Genomic DNA, 14,267 nt, shown 5'->3' on the forward strand with positions numbered 1-14,267 from the left:
AAGCACGAGTAAGGATCATGAGGAGTCCCTGCCACAGGTGTACAGACACGGACAGGAAGAAAGAGAAGGTGACTCATTGGAGGAGCAAGAGTTAAGTGGAGAGAGAGAGGATGCGAGAATTTGTGGGGAAGAGGTAGGAGGCAGAAGCCTAGAAGAGCAGAAGGAGGCGGTAGGGGAGCGACTTGCGAAAGTAGAGAGAGAGAGCTAGATAAGATACTGAGAGGGGATTGCCAGAGGAGATGCGAAAAATACTCCGGGGCCAACCAAGTATTGAATCAGGACAGAAAGGAAGGACTCCACAGGGAGACCGAGGGAAGAAGAGGACCCCGGAGAAATTTGTGTGGGAGGCAGTAAAGAAACAGACTAAATCCAAACAGCCCAGACAGGACTGGAAGTCCCAAGGAGGGGGACAGAGGAGCTATGGGCAGAGGGGACCAGTGAGGAAACAGGGGGAAAGAGGGGTAGAGAGATTGTGCTGGGGATGTAATCAGCCAGGTCACATGAGTAGAGATTGTCTGTTTACACCATGGCCTGTCACACACCAGCAGGAACCGATAAGAAGGGAACTAAAGTTTAGCCAAGGACCAGCCCCCACAGGCCCAAGCGGATCTGTGAACCCCTATGCGAGGTATTAGGGGCACCCTGAGAACTTGAGTGGGAAGGGACATTACCCAGTGATAACAAGGGAGGCAGATGAGGAACCCATTGTTCAGGTTATGTTAGAAGGGCAACTGACACCAATGATGATAGATACTGGAGCCACGTACACTTGTGTACAGCCACAGTATGCCCTTCACCTTCCCATGTCAGGAAAGTTTATTAAGACGGTAGAGTTCTCGGGGAAAACACAGTTGACACAGTGCACGGCTCCAGTGCGGTTGAGAATGGGAAATAAAGGAATTGTTTTGCCGGTGCTAGTATTTAAAGGAACTCCGATTAATTTGTTAGGCAGAGATGCCTTATTGAAACTGGAATTAAAATTAGAATGCACCAGAAATGGGCTGAGTGTGGAAAGAGCAGGGGCTCAATTGATAGTGCAAAGGACAAGAAGGCTAATGTCTTTTGGATAGGAGACATCGCAGATCAGATTCAGGAAATCTGGGAAAAATGGAAAAAGGGCGCGCAGGCTATATTACCCAGGGCTGTAATGCCCAAATCTGAGCTACAGTGTACAGTGATTTTTGACGAGACTCAGAACAGGGAGTTAGAGGAGAAATGGCACCTGGAGGTATGTACCCAACAGCACCTGGAAGGGGAGGCTATGATAATTGGAAAGCAAGGGGCAGCTTTACAAGTTAAGTGGAACACCATTTTAGAAAAATGGTACAGGATACCGGAGGCTGCACCCCACATAACATTGTTGGTAAACAAGGGATATCAGTCTAAAGACTTAGGACCTTTAGTTAAGAGTGCTGAAACCGTAACAGTGTGGAGGAAAATCACGCCAGAGGTATGGATATCAGAAGACAACAATTGCATTAAAATAATGGTAAGTGTAGATATGGTAGGGACAGTGAGAGAGGTCGAAATAACTCCCCACCCACACCTGCCCTTGCTGGGAAAGGAAAGAGGCCAGCAGAAAGGTAAAAGCTTAGATGAGTTGCCATCTATTCTGTGGTCACAGCATGACACGGACGTAGGGAAAATAAAAACAGCGAGTCCGGTGGAAATAAGGCTGAAAAGGGGAGCAATTCCACCCAGGAGACCACAATACCCTCTAAGACCAGAAGCAGAAGAGGGAATAGTATCGACAGTGCAGGGGTTGCTTGAAATAGGAGTGCTTAAAAGAACAAACAGTCCATGCAAAATACCCCGTTGCTGCTGGTCTTAAAAGCAGGTAAATCTAAGTGGAGATTGGTGCATGATTTGCGAGCGGTAAATGATGTGGTAGAGGACTGGCCAGCGGTAGTCCCCAACCCACACACGCTTTTGACTAATGTTCCACCAGAAGCAAGTTACTTTTCAGTGATTGATTTGTGTTCGGCTTTCTTCAGCATTCCTCTAGCCGACCAGTGTCAGTATCTGTTTGCATTAACTTACAGAGGTGCTCAGTATACCTATACCAGAATGCCGCAAGGGTTTAAACATTCACCACACGCTTTTAATCAGGTGTTGAAGGCAGACCTAGAGGGCATGCCATTGGAAAGTACATTGTTACAGTATGTGGATGACCTGTTGATTTGCTCCCACAGCGAGGAACAGTGTAAGCAGGACACTATAACTCTGTTAGAGAAGCTGGTGCATGGAGGACATAAAGTATCCAAAAAGAAACTGCAATTTTGCACGCAGCAAGTGGAGTACTTAGGCAGGGTAATATCCAAGGGAGTGAAGGCGATAGCACCAGATCAGATTGAGGCATTAACTAAGGTCCCCAAACCCCAGACTGTAGGGCAGATGATGACATTTTTGGGAATGGCAGGGTACAGCTCAGATTGGATAGGAGAATATGCTGAGATTGTGGCACCTTTGAGAAAGATAATGAAAGAAGCAGGACATACAAATTTGAAGAACGGCTTACAGTGGAATGAAGAGGCGGAGATAGCTTTCAATACTATTAAGCAAGAATTGCAGTCAGCACCAGCATTAGCTTTGCCTGACTACGAGAAGGTTTTTCGTTTGTATGTATCCAACCGACAGGAGGGTTATGTCACAGCAGTTCTAACACAAGAGACAGGCACAGGAAAAGCAAAGCAGCCGATAGCATACTACAGTACGAGACTAGATGAGGTGGCTCAGGGGTATCCACCCTGTTATCAGGGATTGGCGGCGCTGTACTATGCATATGAAAAGGCATCATCTGTAACCTTGGGCTATCCTGTGACTCTGTACACACACCACAAAGTAGCAGAATTGCTGGAAAGAGGGAAATTTGTGCTGACGCCAGCCAGGATAGCAGCGTATCAGATGCTGTTGACATTTCCTGACATAACTATACAGAGATGCACTGCCAGTAATATAGCCGATTTTGTCCCTTTGGGCTATGAAGGAAAACCCCATGATTGTGTAGAGAAGACGATGGCATTTGCCAAATTGAGAGCAGATTTACGGTCAGAACCACTAGAAGATGCAGATAAAAAGGTTCTGTTCGTAGATGGCTCTTGTTATAGGGATTATGATGGAAATCACGCAGGGTTCTCAGTAGTGCAGCAGGATCAGTCAAGCTATAAGATTATTAGGATGGAGTCCTGTCCCCAACCGTGTTCCGCCCAACTAGCAGAAATCAAAGCCCTGACAGCTGCGTGTGAAATGATGGAAGGTAAGACAGTAGACATCTATACTGATTCGGCATATGCTCATGGAGTATGCCATTTGTTCAGGGCAGTGTGGAAACAGAGGTTTTAAAAAAAAAGCAGTGGAGATCCCATACAACATTGTCAGCGAATTCTAGACTTAATAAAAGCCATGATGAAACCTAAAGCATTGGCTATAGTAAAATGCCAGGCACATAAAAAGGGAAATGATGTAATACCAAAGGGAAATCAAGCTGCGGACGAGGCAGCCAGAAAAGTGTCTGGATGTACATCAGCTGTCATTGCCCCCCAGGTAAGCCTAACTCCAGAACCTGTGGTAGAGGATCTAATTGAAATACAAGGTAAGGCAACTTTGGCAGAACAATGTGGAGACAAAGGGGGGCCAAGCAGAACCCGGAAGGCTTGTGGAGCACGGAAGACGGTTTGTTGGTAGCGCCCACCTCTCTACTGACGATTCTGATTTCAGAAGCGCATGGGGTTGACCATTGTACAAGGGGGGAAGTGATAAAACAAATAAAGAAGGATGGTTTTTGGTCACCTTATTTACAGGCTTCAGTGGACTTTGTCTTGTCACAGTGCGAGGTATGCGCACAGAATGCAGGGTTCGAACAGGGTTAGAAAGTAGACTCGGAGGATGGGGAGCATGGCTGACTAAAATGGCAATAACTGTCAGTATTATATTGTTGAGCTGTGCGCTTGTGCTGTGCTGTTTTCTTCCTTGTCTCAAATCTCTTGTAGTGCGTGCTGCAACCAAACAATTTCCAATGCTCGTGGCAATTACTGAAGCAAGCTTAGTGGAGAAAGAAACACTGAAAATGTATTGTTACAGCCTACAACACCTACAGGATGAACAAGAGCAAAACGACAGTGTGGGAGTAGATTGTAAGGGCTTCTGAGTCTTTTTCCCTGTCTCAGGTACAGAGGGACAGGTTTTTGGCTCAGCGGCCCAGGGTAACAGGGAGAGAATATTTTGAGGTCTTGGCGCAGAAAATCATAGTTTAACCCGAGATTTGGGAATAAGTGCTTGAGTTTATTGGGGCTTTTGTGCGCAGACTCTCTGTCTTCTTTCTCTGTGTGAGACCCTCTGGGTCTCAAAGGGGGGATATATTGGAGTATAAGAGTATAAATCTTGCTGTGTAACCAAAACTATGTAGTCAGTTTTGAAACTTGCTATTTGCTATGCATGTACCCAATTTAGTAGGAGAATGGAATCCTAAGAATGTAGAAGACAATGGTGTGTTAATGGGAGGTAGCTAAGAGATGTAGATTAGAACATGATTAAGTCAATGGGTAGAAACAATAGTGGCAGGATGTACATGTGATACGCAACTATAGACCGATTGCATATGCTAATGCAACTGGACCAGGAGATTGCTATAAAGAATGCTGTGTCCGGGGATCGGTGGGCAATCAGCGACTAGCTCAATGACTGTCTCAGCTTTGATTTGCAAATTAAAGTTTAACCTTTCTTGAAGAATCTTCTGCATCTCCTGGTCATTTGTGGGGCACGAGAAACCACGACAGGCACTGCCTGTGCCGAGAGAGACAGAATTAAAGTTTGGTGTTGGTGAGTTTTCATAAGGGCTGATGAACATTCATTGACCTGAAAGATCTCCTCTCCATAGACGCTGCTGAGTGTTTTCAGTATTTTCCGGTTTTAGGCTTGCTTATTCACTGGGCACCAGATCAGCTGGTTAATTGTTTCATCATTTGTACCTTTGCAGAGGAGGTGATGGGGGCAGTGGTTTTCACACTGTCTAGATACCCAGAGCAAATTCCTGGGGACTTTGGGTTCAAATCTCACCATACCAGATGGTGCAAAATTTAAAGCTGAATTAAAATGTCTAACAATGACCACAGACTCACTTCCAAGGACTAGGTATTATTTATTTTTCTTATTCATTATTTGCACAATTTGTCCTCTTTTGTACATTGGAAATTAGTCAGTCTTTGTTAAGCATAGTTCTTCATAAATTCTATTGTATTTCTTTGTTTTACTGTAAACACCTGCAAGAAAATTAATCTCAAAGTAGTGTATGGTGACATATACTTTAGTAATACTTCGAACTTTAAACTTTGATTGTTCTTTAATCTTAGATTCACGTAGAGGTGGAAATTTGCTATCCTTACCTGGTCTGGCTGACGTGTAGCTCTAGACCCACAGCAATGGGGTTGAGTTCCAACTGTTCTCTGAGATGTTGAAAATAACCACTAGGCTCCTTACAGCCCACAACACGGCCGTTAGTTTAAATGCACAGTAACACTGACAGCATCTGAAAAGCATTCGTGTGAAGTCTGATGGTGGAAGGTGTGGTGCAACAGGCTTGCCAGCCATTGCAAATGTCACAGATCAAGCCAGAAGTCAAGACAGAAACCTCCAAGAGGACCACAACCTTGCCGTTGGGTTTGGAGGCTTGCGTGCCTCGATCTATGTTGGCTGGAGTGCTTTGGCTCTTGGTAGGGTCATCCATGCCAAACAGGTCAAAGGGTAGAGGCCAGACTAAGAGTGGCCCACCAGTCCTCCAGCGCTAACAACCCTGACTGGTCGCAAAACAAATTGGTATGCACATAGTAATGAAGCATCCTTCTTTATCTGTGTGTGACGGTAAGGACAGACAGAGGTGGGGGACTTTCACTGCAGTCCTAAATGCCAGCAGTGTAACGGGCAGTAAAAACCCCCCAGAAAATCAGCAGGTTAGGCAGCATCTCTGGAGAGGGAAACCGAGTCAATATTTCATCATCAGTAGGCATAGTCTCAGGCTCAGAGGCCAGAGAAAAGTGTCCAATGGATCGGTAGTTCTGTAGATGGGAGGAAGGATCTATAGCTCTTCCTGTCTGAAGGGATGGGAACAGAGGTGAGACAGGCCAAAGAAGTGTCCAATATCATGCCAGGCTCAGAATTCATTACCACGGGATGAAGCTGAGACCTCTGGTGAAGACAAACTATTCAAGATCCAGAAGGCCTGGTGAGAACGTGGCGAAGGGTAGTATTAAAGGTACAGTCTCCCAGGAAAGTGATGGGGCAGAGGGATCTGGAGAAGCACTCGATTCAAGATCTGTTGACGTCTGTAATTTCAGACATAGATAGAGATTGCTCCTTTACTGAATGTGTGATGGCAGAACTGAGTTAAACCAAGTCAGCGATGTAGGAGAGAGAGGTCAAGAGCACCACATATTGTCACATGGCATTAATCATTTCAGAGACAGATCTTGGAATGTGATGAGAACAGTGGATGTCTTGAAATTAAGTTCATTGACCTGAAGTACTAACTTGGTTTATCACGCTAAATATGCTTCTGAGCAGCTGAGTATTTCCTGCATCGTCAGATTCCAAGCACCTGCAACTTTTTATTTTACAAGTAAAATTAGACATGTTCTCTTTGTTAATGTGTCGCTATGCTGATGCCCTACAAACAAAAGCTGCAAGCCACAAAATCTTGGATGCACTGAATTGCCACATCAGTGAACGCGTGGGAGAACTGGTGTGAATCATTTCAGAGACAGTCCACTGTGGCAAAGTAAAGTGGAGACACTTTCTGTGTGTTGCGACAGCGGGGGTCACTAAAATAATCTTCTAATACTGTTTGCCTTTAGATTCCCCAGCTCAGTATTTTCAGCAAAATTTTATAAAAATGAAGAACGAGGAATTAAGTAATAAAACTGAATCAGGAAGATGAAGACACAAGTAGGGCTACTACTAAAGCTCCTTACATCGATGGGCATTGAATAGCAAGGCATAGAAAGGTTACAGTCCGAATGCAGGCAAGTGAGTTTAGTATAGAAGGGCATGAACTTGATGGGCTGAAGGGCCTGTTTCTGTGCTGTTCAACTCCATGACTCAATAGTCACTCTTTCTGATCCTCCCAGCAGTAAACTTTGCTACTGGGCTTGCTGGTGTTTGCTACAGGCTGTAGGAACCTCTTAGCTCAGCAACTGGATCCTGACCTCTGCTGCCAGCTACACTGACCCTGCCAAAGGGATCATTGGCAGAAAGTCAAGAGCAACAAAAACTGGACAGTAAATGGGAGGACTTCTGGAAAGCTGCTAAATGCTGTACCATCCCTGACTGTTGGGCAGACCTGAATTCTGGGCTGTTGTGTCAAGACGGGTATTTTCAACAGGGCAGGGGCATGCTGCATCTGGAAGTATGAGTTGCTGGTGAAAGTGTGTTACAGCAAGGACCTGGGTCCTCACTGTGTGGTGAATGTGTGTTACAGCAAGGACCTGGGTCCTCACTGTGTGGTGAAAGTGTGTTACAGCAAGGACCTGGGTCCTCACTGTGTGGTGAAAGTGTATTACAGCAAGGACTTGGGTCCTCACCGTGTGGTGAATGTTTTGTACTGCAAGGACCTGGGAACTCACCGTGTGGTGAATGTTTTGTACAAGGACCTGGGTCCTCACCGTGTGGTGAATGTTTTGTACAAGGACCTGGGTCCTCACTGTGTGGTGAAAGTGTATTACAGCAAGGACCTGGGTCCTCACCGTGTGGTGAATGTTTTGTACTGCAAGGACCTGGGAACTCACCGTGTGGTGAATGTTTTGTACAAGGACCTGGGTCCTCACCGTGTGGTGAAAGTTTTGTACAACAAGGACCTGGGTCCTCACCGTGTGGTGAAAGTTTGTACAAAAGGACTTGGGCCGAAACCAGGTTCCTCAGTAGAAAAACACTGCCTTAAAATCATTTGGATTATCTATTCAACTAAGCAGCAGACCTGTAACTCCTCCCAGAATGAAGCCACAAACACGGCCTACCCTCCCTCATGGACTGTGAGGACAGTGTCTTTATCTCATTAAAATTCATTAGTTTCTGCTCCCACTGTTGTACTGAAATAATGGAGAAAGCCATATCCTTTGTCACCTAGATGAGTGACCAGGCAGTACTTATCCTTCACATGGGTGACCACACCACCCCATTCTTCTCCACTGCCATCAGCTAACAGGCAGCTGAGTACATCCTTATCCGCCACTCACAGCCAGAAAATCGTTTCCAGTGGGTTTGCTTCCTGCTCCCAGTCGGTTAACTCTGGTGACAAAGATTGGAAGTGGTCTCAGAAGACAGTTTCCAACTTCCGTCCCACTCTCTAGGTACGGTGTCAGTTTAGACACGTTCACTAGCGACACCCATCCCTGGCTGACCACCACCTCCCTCAGTGCTAAACTGCCAGCCTGCTTCTCCAAAATCTGCCAGACATTTCTCCCGATAAAGACTGAGATGACCACAGCCATTATCTTGGGATCTCACCACAGTGCCTGTTCTTTAGCCACTGGCTCCATCGTCTCCCTGTCAATCATCCACACTGATTCACAAATCTGACATAGAGCAGATGCCTGGCCCCCATGTATCTAAACCACTGCAATCACTCCTTAACCCTGTCTCACTCTCAGCCCGTTTTTAATGTAATGTACACTGATATGCCATGGTTCCCTCTGGATAAGCCACACTAGGTCCTTAGTTTCCATGGGGATAGGGGTACGGACTTCTTGGAAGATGATACTATTAACTAAATGGTAAAAGATTGCAGCATGCTGCTGTACAGAGGGATTTGGGAGTACTTGTGCATGAATCACAAAAGGTTGGTGTGCAGGTGCAGCAGGCTATCAAGAAGGCAAATGGAACGTTGGCCTTCATTGCTGGAGGGATTGAATTTAAGAGCAGGAAGGTCATGCTGCAACTGTACAGGGTACTGGTGAGGCCGCATCTGGAGTACCGTGTGCAGTTCTGGTCTCCTTACTTGAGGAAGGATATACTGGCTTTGGAGGCAGTGCAGAGGAGGTTCACCAGGTTGATTCCAGAGATGAAGGGGTTAAACTATGAGGAGAGATTGAGTCACCTGGGGCTGTACCCACTGGCATTCAGAAGAATGAGAGGAGATCTTATAGAAACATATAAAATTATGAAAGGGATAGATAAGATAAAGGCAGGAATGTTGTTTCCACTGGTAGGTGAGACTAGGGGACACAGCCTCAAGATTCGGGGGAGTAGATTTAGGACAGAGATGAGGAGGAACTGCTTTTCCCAGAGAGTGGTGAATCTGTGGAATTCTCTGCCCAATGAAGCAGTGGGGGCTACCTCAGTAAATACATTTAAGACAAGGTCGGATAGTAGGGGAATTAAGGGTTATGGGGAAAAGGCAGGTAGGTGGACCTGAGTCCACGGAGAGATCAGTCATGATCTTATTGAATGCCAGAGAAGGTTCAACAGGCCTGATGGCCGACTCCTGCTCCTATTTCTTATGTTCCAATATTGTAAAGATAGGACACTGCAAATACACTGTTGTCTCTCCCCACAGACAATGCATCTCCACGTATATATGCTGTACAATATTCCGAAGTGTTCAAGTGCTTTAATAAACATATCAGGACATTTCAACACTTAAAAGGAAGTTATGTTACTAGTTAACAAAATAATATTAACATAAATATTATTTATTTTTATGGCAGAGCAGACTCAATGGGCCATGTGGCCTAGTTCTGCTCCTTTGTCTCGTGGTCTTATTATCATGAAAAGTACACGTTTACAGAAGATGATACAGAAAGCAGTAACGGAGCACTGTGGTCCTAGGGAAAAATACAACACATCTGGTGGACCTCTCACAGAATAAACGAATCAGTCCTCAACGAGATCAAACCCAGTCTCTCTCCCTCTCCCTCTCTCGCTCTGGAGGCTCAAACGACAAGACAATGCCTATAGTACTTTGGGCACGTCATGCGAAGAAACAGCTCCCCGGAAAAGGATTTCACACTTGGCAAAGTGAAGGACAACGGAAAGAGTAGGGCCGCCAATCGGACGTTTGAACATAATAAAGACAGCTACGAACCCCATTTTGAGCCACCTTTGCAAGGCTCGAAACTCATTCAGAGCAACTATCCATAGGATCACCGTGAGTCGGCAACAACTCGATGGCAACTAACAACAACACAGCACTGTGCAGGTTTTATTACTGCAGGTCTGGGGGGGGGGGGCATGCGGAGGGATCATTAATAAATGTTTGACAGCAGAGCTCTGCTTCAGGGATCCAAATCTGTCTGTGTGGAGTTTGCCTGCTCCCCCGTGACTCCTCGGGTTCCTCCCCCTCCTCCCTGGGTGCTCCTGATTTTCTCCCACATCCCGAAGACGTACAGTTTGGTAAATAGCCGCCATAAACTGTCCCCGGTGTGCAGCTAAGTGGCTGCGTTTGGAGAAAGCTGATGGGAACTGTAGGGAGAATGGGATCAATGTTAGCACAGACTCGGTGAGTCGAAGGTCTGTAGGACTATGATTGTGTGTAGAACTGAGACAACAGGATGGGTTACACCTAGATGGTGTAGGAAATATGGCCATAGGAATTCATCTGTACACATTCCCCTCTTTTAAAGGTGTGTTATATCTTTCTGAGGTGGCTGAAACCCTCTGAATAAACTCAGTATGCATCCACAGATAGCAAACCAGCTGACAATAAGTACTGAATGTATTCCAACACACTCCCTGTAAACCTGCTTCCAGATCTCTGCCTGTGTCTCTGTTGACAATGTTTATCCATCAGCTCTGAGCTTGTGATAGCTCCTGAAAAACAGATTTTAAACCCCTTCACAAGATTGCATCTCTCTGTAACCGTCCCTGGCCGTACAATGCCCCAAGATGATGGTATTCCCTGATTCTGGCCCACAGAGAATCCTCAATTTTTCACCACTCTACCTTTGCTAAGTCATACCTTCTGCTGCCAAGGTCCAACGGTCTGATTTAACCTCTTGGACTTCCACACTTCAATTTCCTTCTTTCAGATCGTCCTGTAAACCTCTGGCAGCAACCATTCTGCGGGTCAGTCAGCATCAGTGGGTGGGGAGGATTTTGTCAACGTTTTGGGCCGAAACCCCAGCATTTGCAGTCACCCGTGTCTCTATCTCGTTGACAAGACCTTAATAAGCCAGGCGTTCATAAGCCAGGCTGTGTTTATGAACGTTAGGCTGAGGGCACACATTATTGTTGTTGACAGCCGATGTTACCATTAAAGTCAAAAGCTTTCTGATCTACTGTGTCAATAATTGTTGCAGCCAACCTTGGAACAACCAGCAAAACACCCCAGGGAACGTTGTGGAATAACAAGATCGCACATGGAATGGATGTGAGGATTTACGCACAAGGTAACCTGTGCATGTGGGAAGGGTGCAGGGAAAAAGGGGCAGACAGAGGAAGAAATGGGCAGGCGACACTGCAGAGTGGGCCGGAGAGAGCTTTGCCACAGCCCCAGGCACTCGCCCACAGCCGTGAGAGATGGAGGCAATTGGTGTGGCGCTCGCTCGCGTGACCCAAGCGGGTTGCGGGATCTGTAACCATGACCCTGACCTGCGGTGGGGATAAAAGGAGAGAATTTGACGGCTTTTGAAGATGGGGAGAGAGGTGACAGGGAACGGTGGGTATCTACCAAGCTGGGTATCGGCTGACCTTTCCAAATCAAAACTCAATGTTCGAAGAAAACTTACTTTCTATGTACATGTCACTGCGTACTGACATTTGTTTGAGAACATTCACAGTAGATCAACAAATCAATGAAAAACTACACACAATAACAACTAATGTGCAAAAGAGAAGCTACAAATACAAGCGAATAATAGTAATAAATGGTAAATAATTAACACTGAGAACATGAGTTGTAGAGTCATGCAGTCATAGGTAGGTTGTGCAGTCAATTCAATATTGAGGTGAGTGAAGTTCTCTGCACTAGTTCAGGGGTAATAACTGTTCCTGAACTTGGTGGTGTTTACCCCAAGGCTCCTGTACCTCCTTCCCGCCCGCAACAGTGCACGGAGAGCGTGGCCTTTCCTGTGATGGACGGGGCCATCAGATCAAATTGGAGCTGACAGGACTGAAGGGGAAGGTTGATGAGGGGAATGATGGTGAGTTGAAGGCTGGGAGGAAGGTGTGCGATTTTGCTGGGAAAGACATTTTGAAACCTGACAGCCCCCTACATTTATTTATTTATGGTGACCGCCGCACAGCAATCCCCCGGTTTACAATGACCAATTAACTTACCAGCCCGACCGTGATCAGCCGGAGAAAAACCCACGTGGTCACAGGCATTGGCGGGAATTGAACCCGGGTCATTGGTACTGTAAAGCGTTGTGCTACGCTACCAATAGCCAACACCGATTAAAGACCAGCGTAAGGGACGAAATTTACGTTGAGTCTGCCCGTCACTTCAAAAGATTTTTTTTCACGCAGTGCAAGGTTCAGAGAAATGGAGGGCGCGTTCCAATTTAAGCTAACTCATTAGGACCGGCAGCTTACCTGTGCATAATTAAAGAAGTTATTAAGAACACGAGCAGAGTTCAACAGCTGATAACAGTTACTGAAACACTGAGGTTGCAGAATGAAGGTTGTCGCGGTCTCTGCTGACTCGAACAGCACAGGGTTGGGTAATTATTTTACTCAGTGGATTGGCCGGATAAATCCGAACCACGGCAACCGTTACCCCTTTCTTTAAAAAAAAAACACATTTTCGCCGGTGATTTTACCGGCGGTGCACGAACAAACAGCCAGGCTCGCGTCAATCTGGGTCTGCAATCTCTCCGATTCCTGTCACACCGCCGTGGTCTTTACCGGCGAGACCCCATTAGTGTTCGCGCAACGACTGAAAAGCAAAACACCGCAGACGCAGGAAATCTGAACTAAAAACCGGTGGATTTAAATAAAAAAGATTGGAAGTCCACCAGAATCCAACGGAATCAACTTGTCCTTGCTTCCAGCCTAGTAACCCCCACCCCCCTCCGTCTCCAGACTCTACCTGTCCCGAGTACCTCCAGCATCTGTTTTACTGTATTTTCACAGAACCCACTACTCTGCCTCCCTCCCGCCGTGGGCAGCAGGTTAATTGGATACTGTTAATTGTCCCTAGTGGTAGAGTCTGGAGGCAGAGGCTGCGAGTGCATGCCCCGTGTATTTTCCACGGGCAGACGGGCCTGTTTCCATGACGTATCCCTCCGTGACTCTGTCACCCAGACTCACCGAGTAAACAGCCCGCGGTGTTACTGTTCCGCTGAAGCTGCCAATACAGAATACACACACACAGAGACAGACAGACAGACACACACACACACACAGACAGACAGACAGACAGACAGACAGACAGACACACACACACAGAGACAGACAGACACACACACACACACAGAGACAGACAGACAGACACACACACAGACAGACACACACACACACACACAGACACACACACACACACACACACACAGGCACTCACCAGATAAGCAGGGCTGCCCACCACGGCGCCCATGGCTCCGGCCACTGCCCCCGCCGCGATGCTGGAGGCGGTGCTGACCCTGCCGCCCTGGTGCCGGGTGAAGCCCAGTCCCTCCAGCTGCGAGTAGGCGCCGAGGCGGACGCCGTTCATCAGCGCCTGGTACAAGATCGCGGCCGTCAGTCCCTTCTGCAGCCCCAGCAGCCCGTCCTTGCGGGCGATGAGGACCAGTGCGTGGAAGACATTGCGGTAGAGCCGGGGGTAGGAGCCCCGGGCGCGGAGCTCTCCCTGCAGCTGCATCCGTGTCTTGACCACCTCCAGCGGGTTAGTTAGCACACAGGCACCGGCCGCCGCCGCGCCGCCCAGCGCGAAATCCAGCGCCTGGTTCCGTCGCTGCATCGCCGGCTCACCTCGTCCCCTGCCGACCCGGCGGCCGGTAGCAGCAGGAGTGCACCCCGGGGTGCCCCGGCGGATCGCCTCCGCGTCAATCGATACTCCCCCCACACACACACACCCCCACCGGCGCGACCAATGGCAACGCGGAACCGCGCCCCGCCTCCGAACACGCCACGCCCACCGGCTGCGGGCTTTAAACTAGGGCGCTGCATTGACAATGTGCTCCCCTGTGTACGGGGGGTGGGACAAGTGCAGGCTGGGTGGCAGGGCGGCCCCCTAACGTACTGTCACAATGACTCTCCTGTCTCACGGTGAGTTTAACCTGATCTCTCGGACTGTTTGCGTCACCCGTCGGCACTTTCAGCTCAGCTTGTTCTCTTTTTCTCTCGAT

The 14,267-nt window shown here is 47.5% G+C and overlaps 1 protein-coding gene across 1 annotated transcript in view; it reads right to left on the reverse strand.

Annotated features, from left to right (window-relative positions):
• The window catches only part of LOC140718294 (solute carrier family 25 member 35-like), a 39,190-nt gene extending 25,200 nt beyond the window's left edge, over positions 1-13,990 (reverse strand). The window contains exon 1 of the mRNA XM_073031834.1: positions 13,484-13,990. Coding sequence (XP_072887935.1) covers positions 13,484-13,879 — 396 coding nt within the window. The 5' untranslated portion in view covers positions 13,880-13,990. The remainder of the gene's footprint in view (positions 1-13,483) is intronic.
• Between the last annotated feature and the right edge of the window lie 277 nt (positions 13,991-14,267).

This window comes from Hemitrygon akajei, chromosome 29 (genome assembly GCF_048418815.1).
Source record: "Hemitrygon akajei chromosome 29, sHemAka1.3, whole genome shotgun sequence".
In the NCBI taxonomy this organism is placed as follows: domain Eukaryota; kingdom Metazoa; phylum Chordata; class Chondrichthyes; order Myliobatiformes; family Dasyatidae; genus Hemitrygon; species Hemitrygon akajei.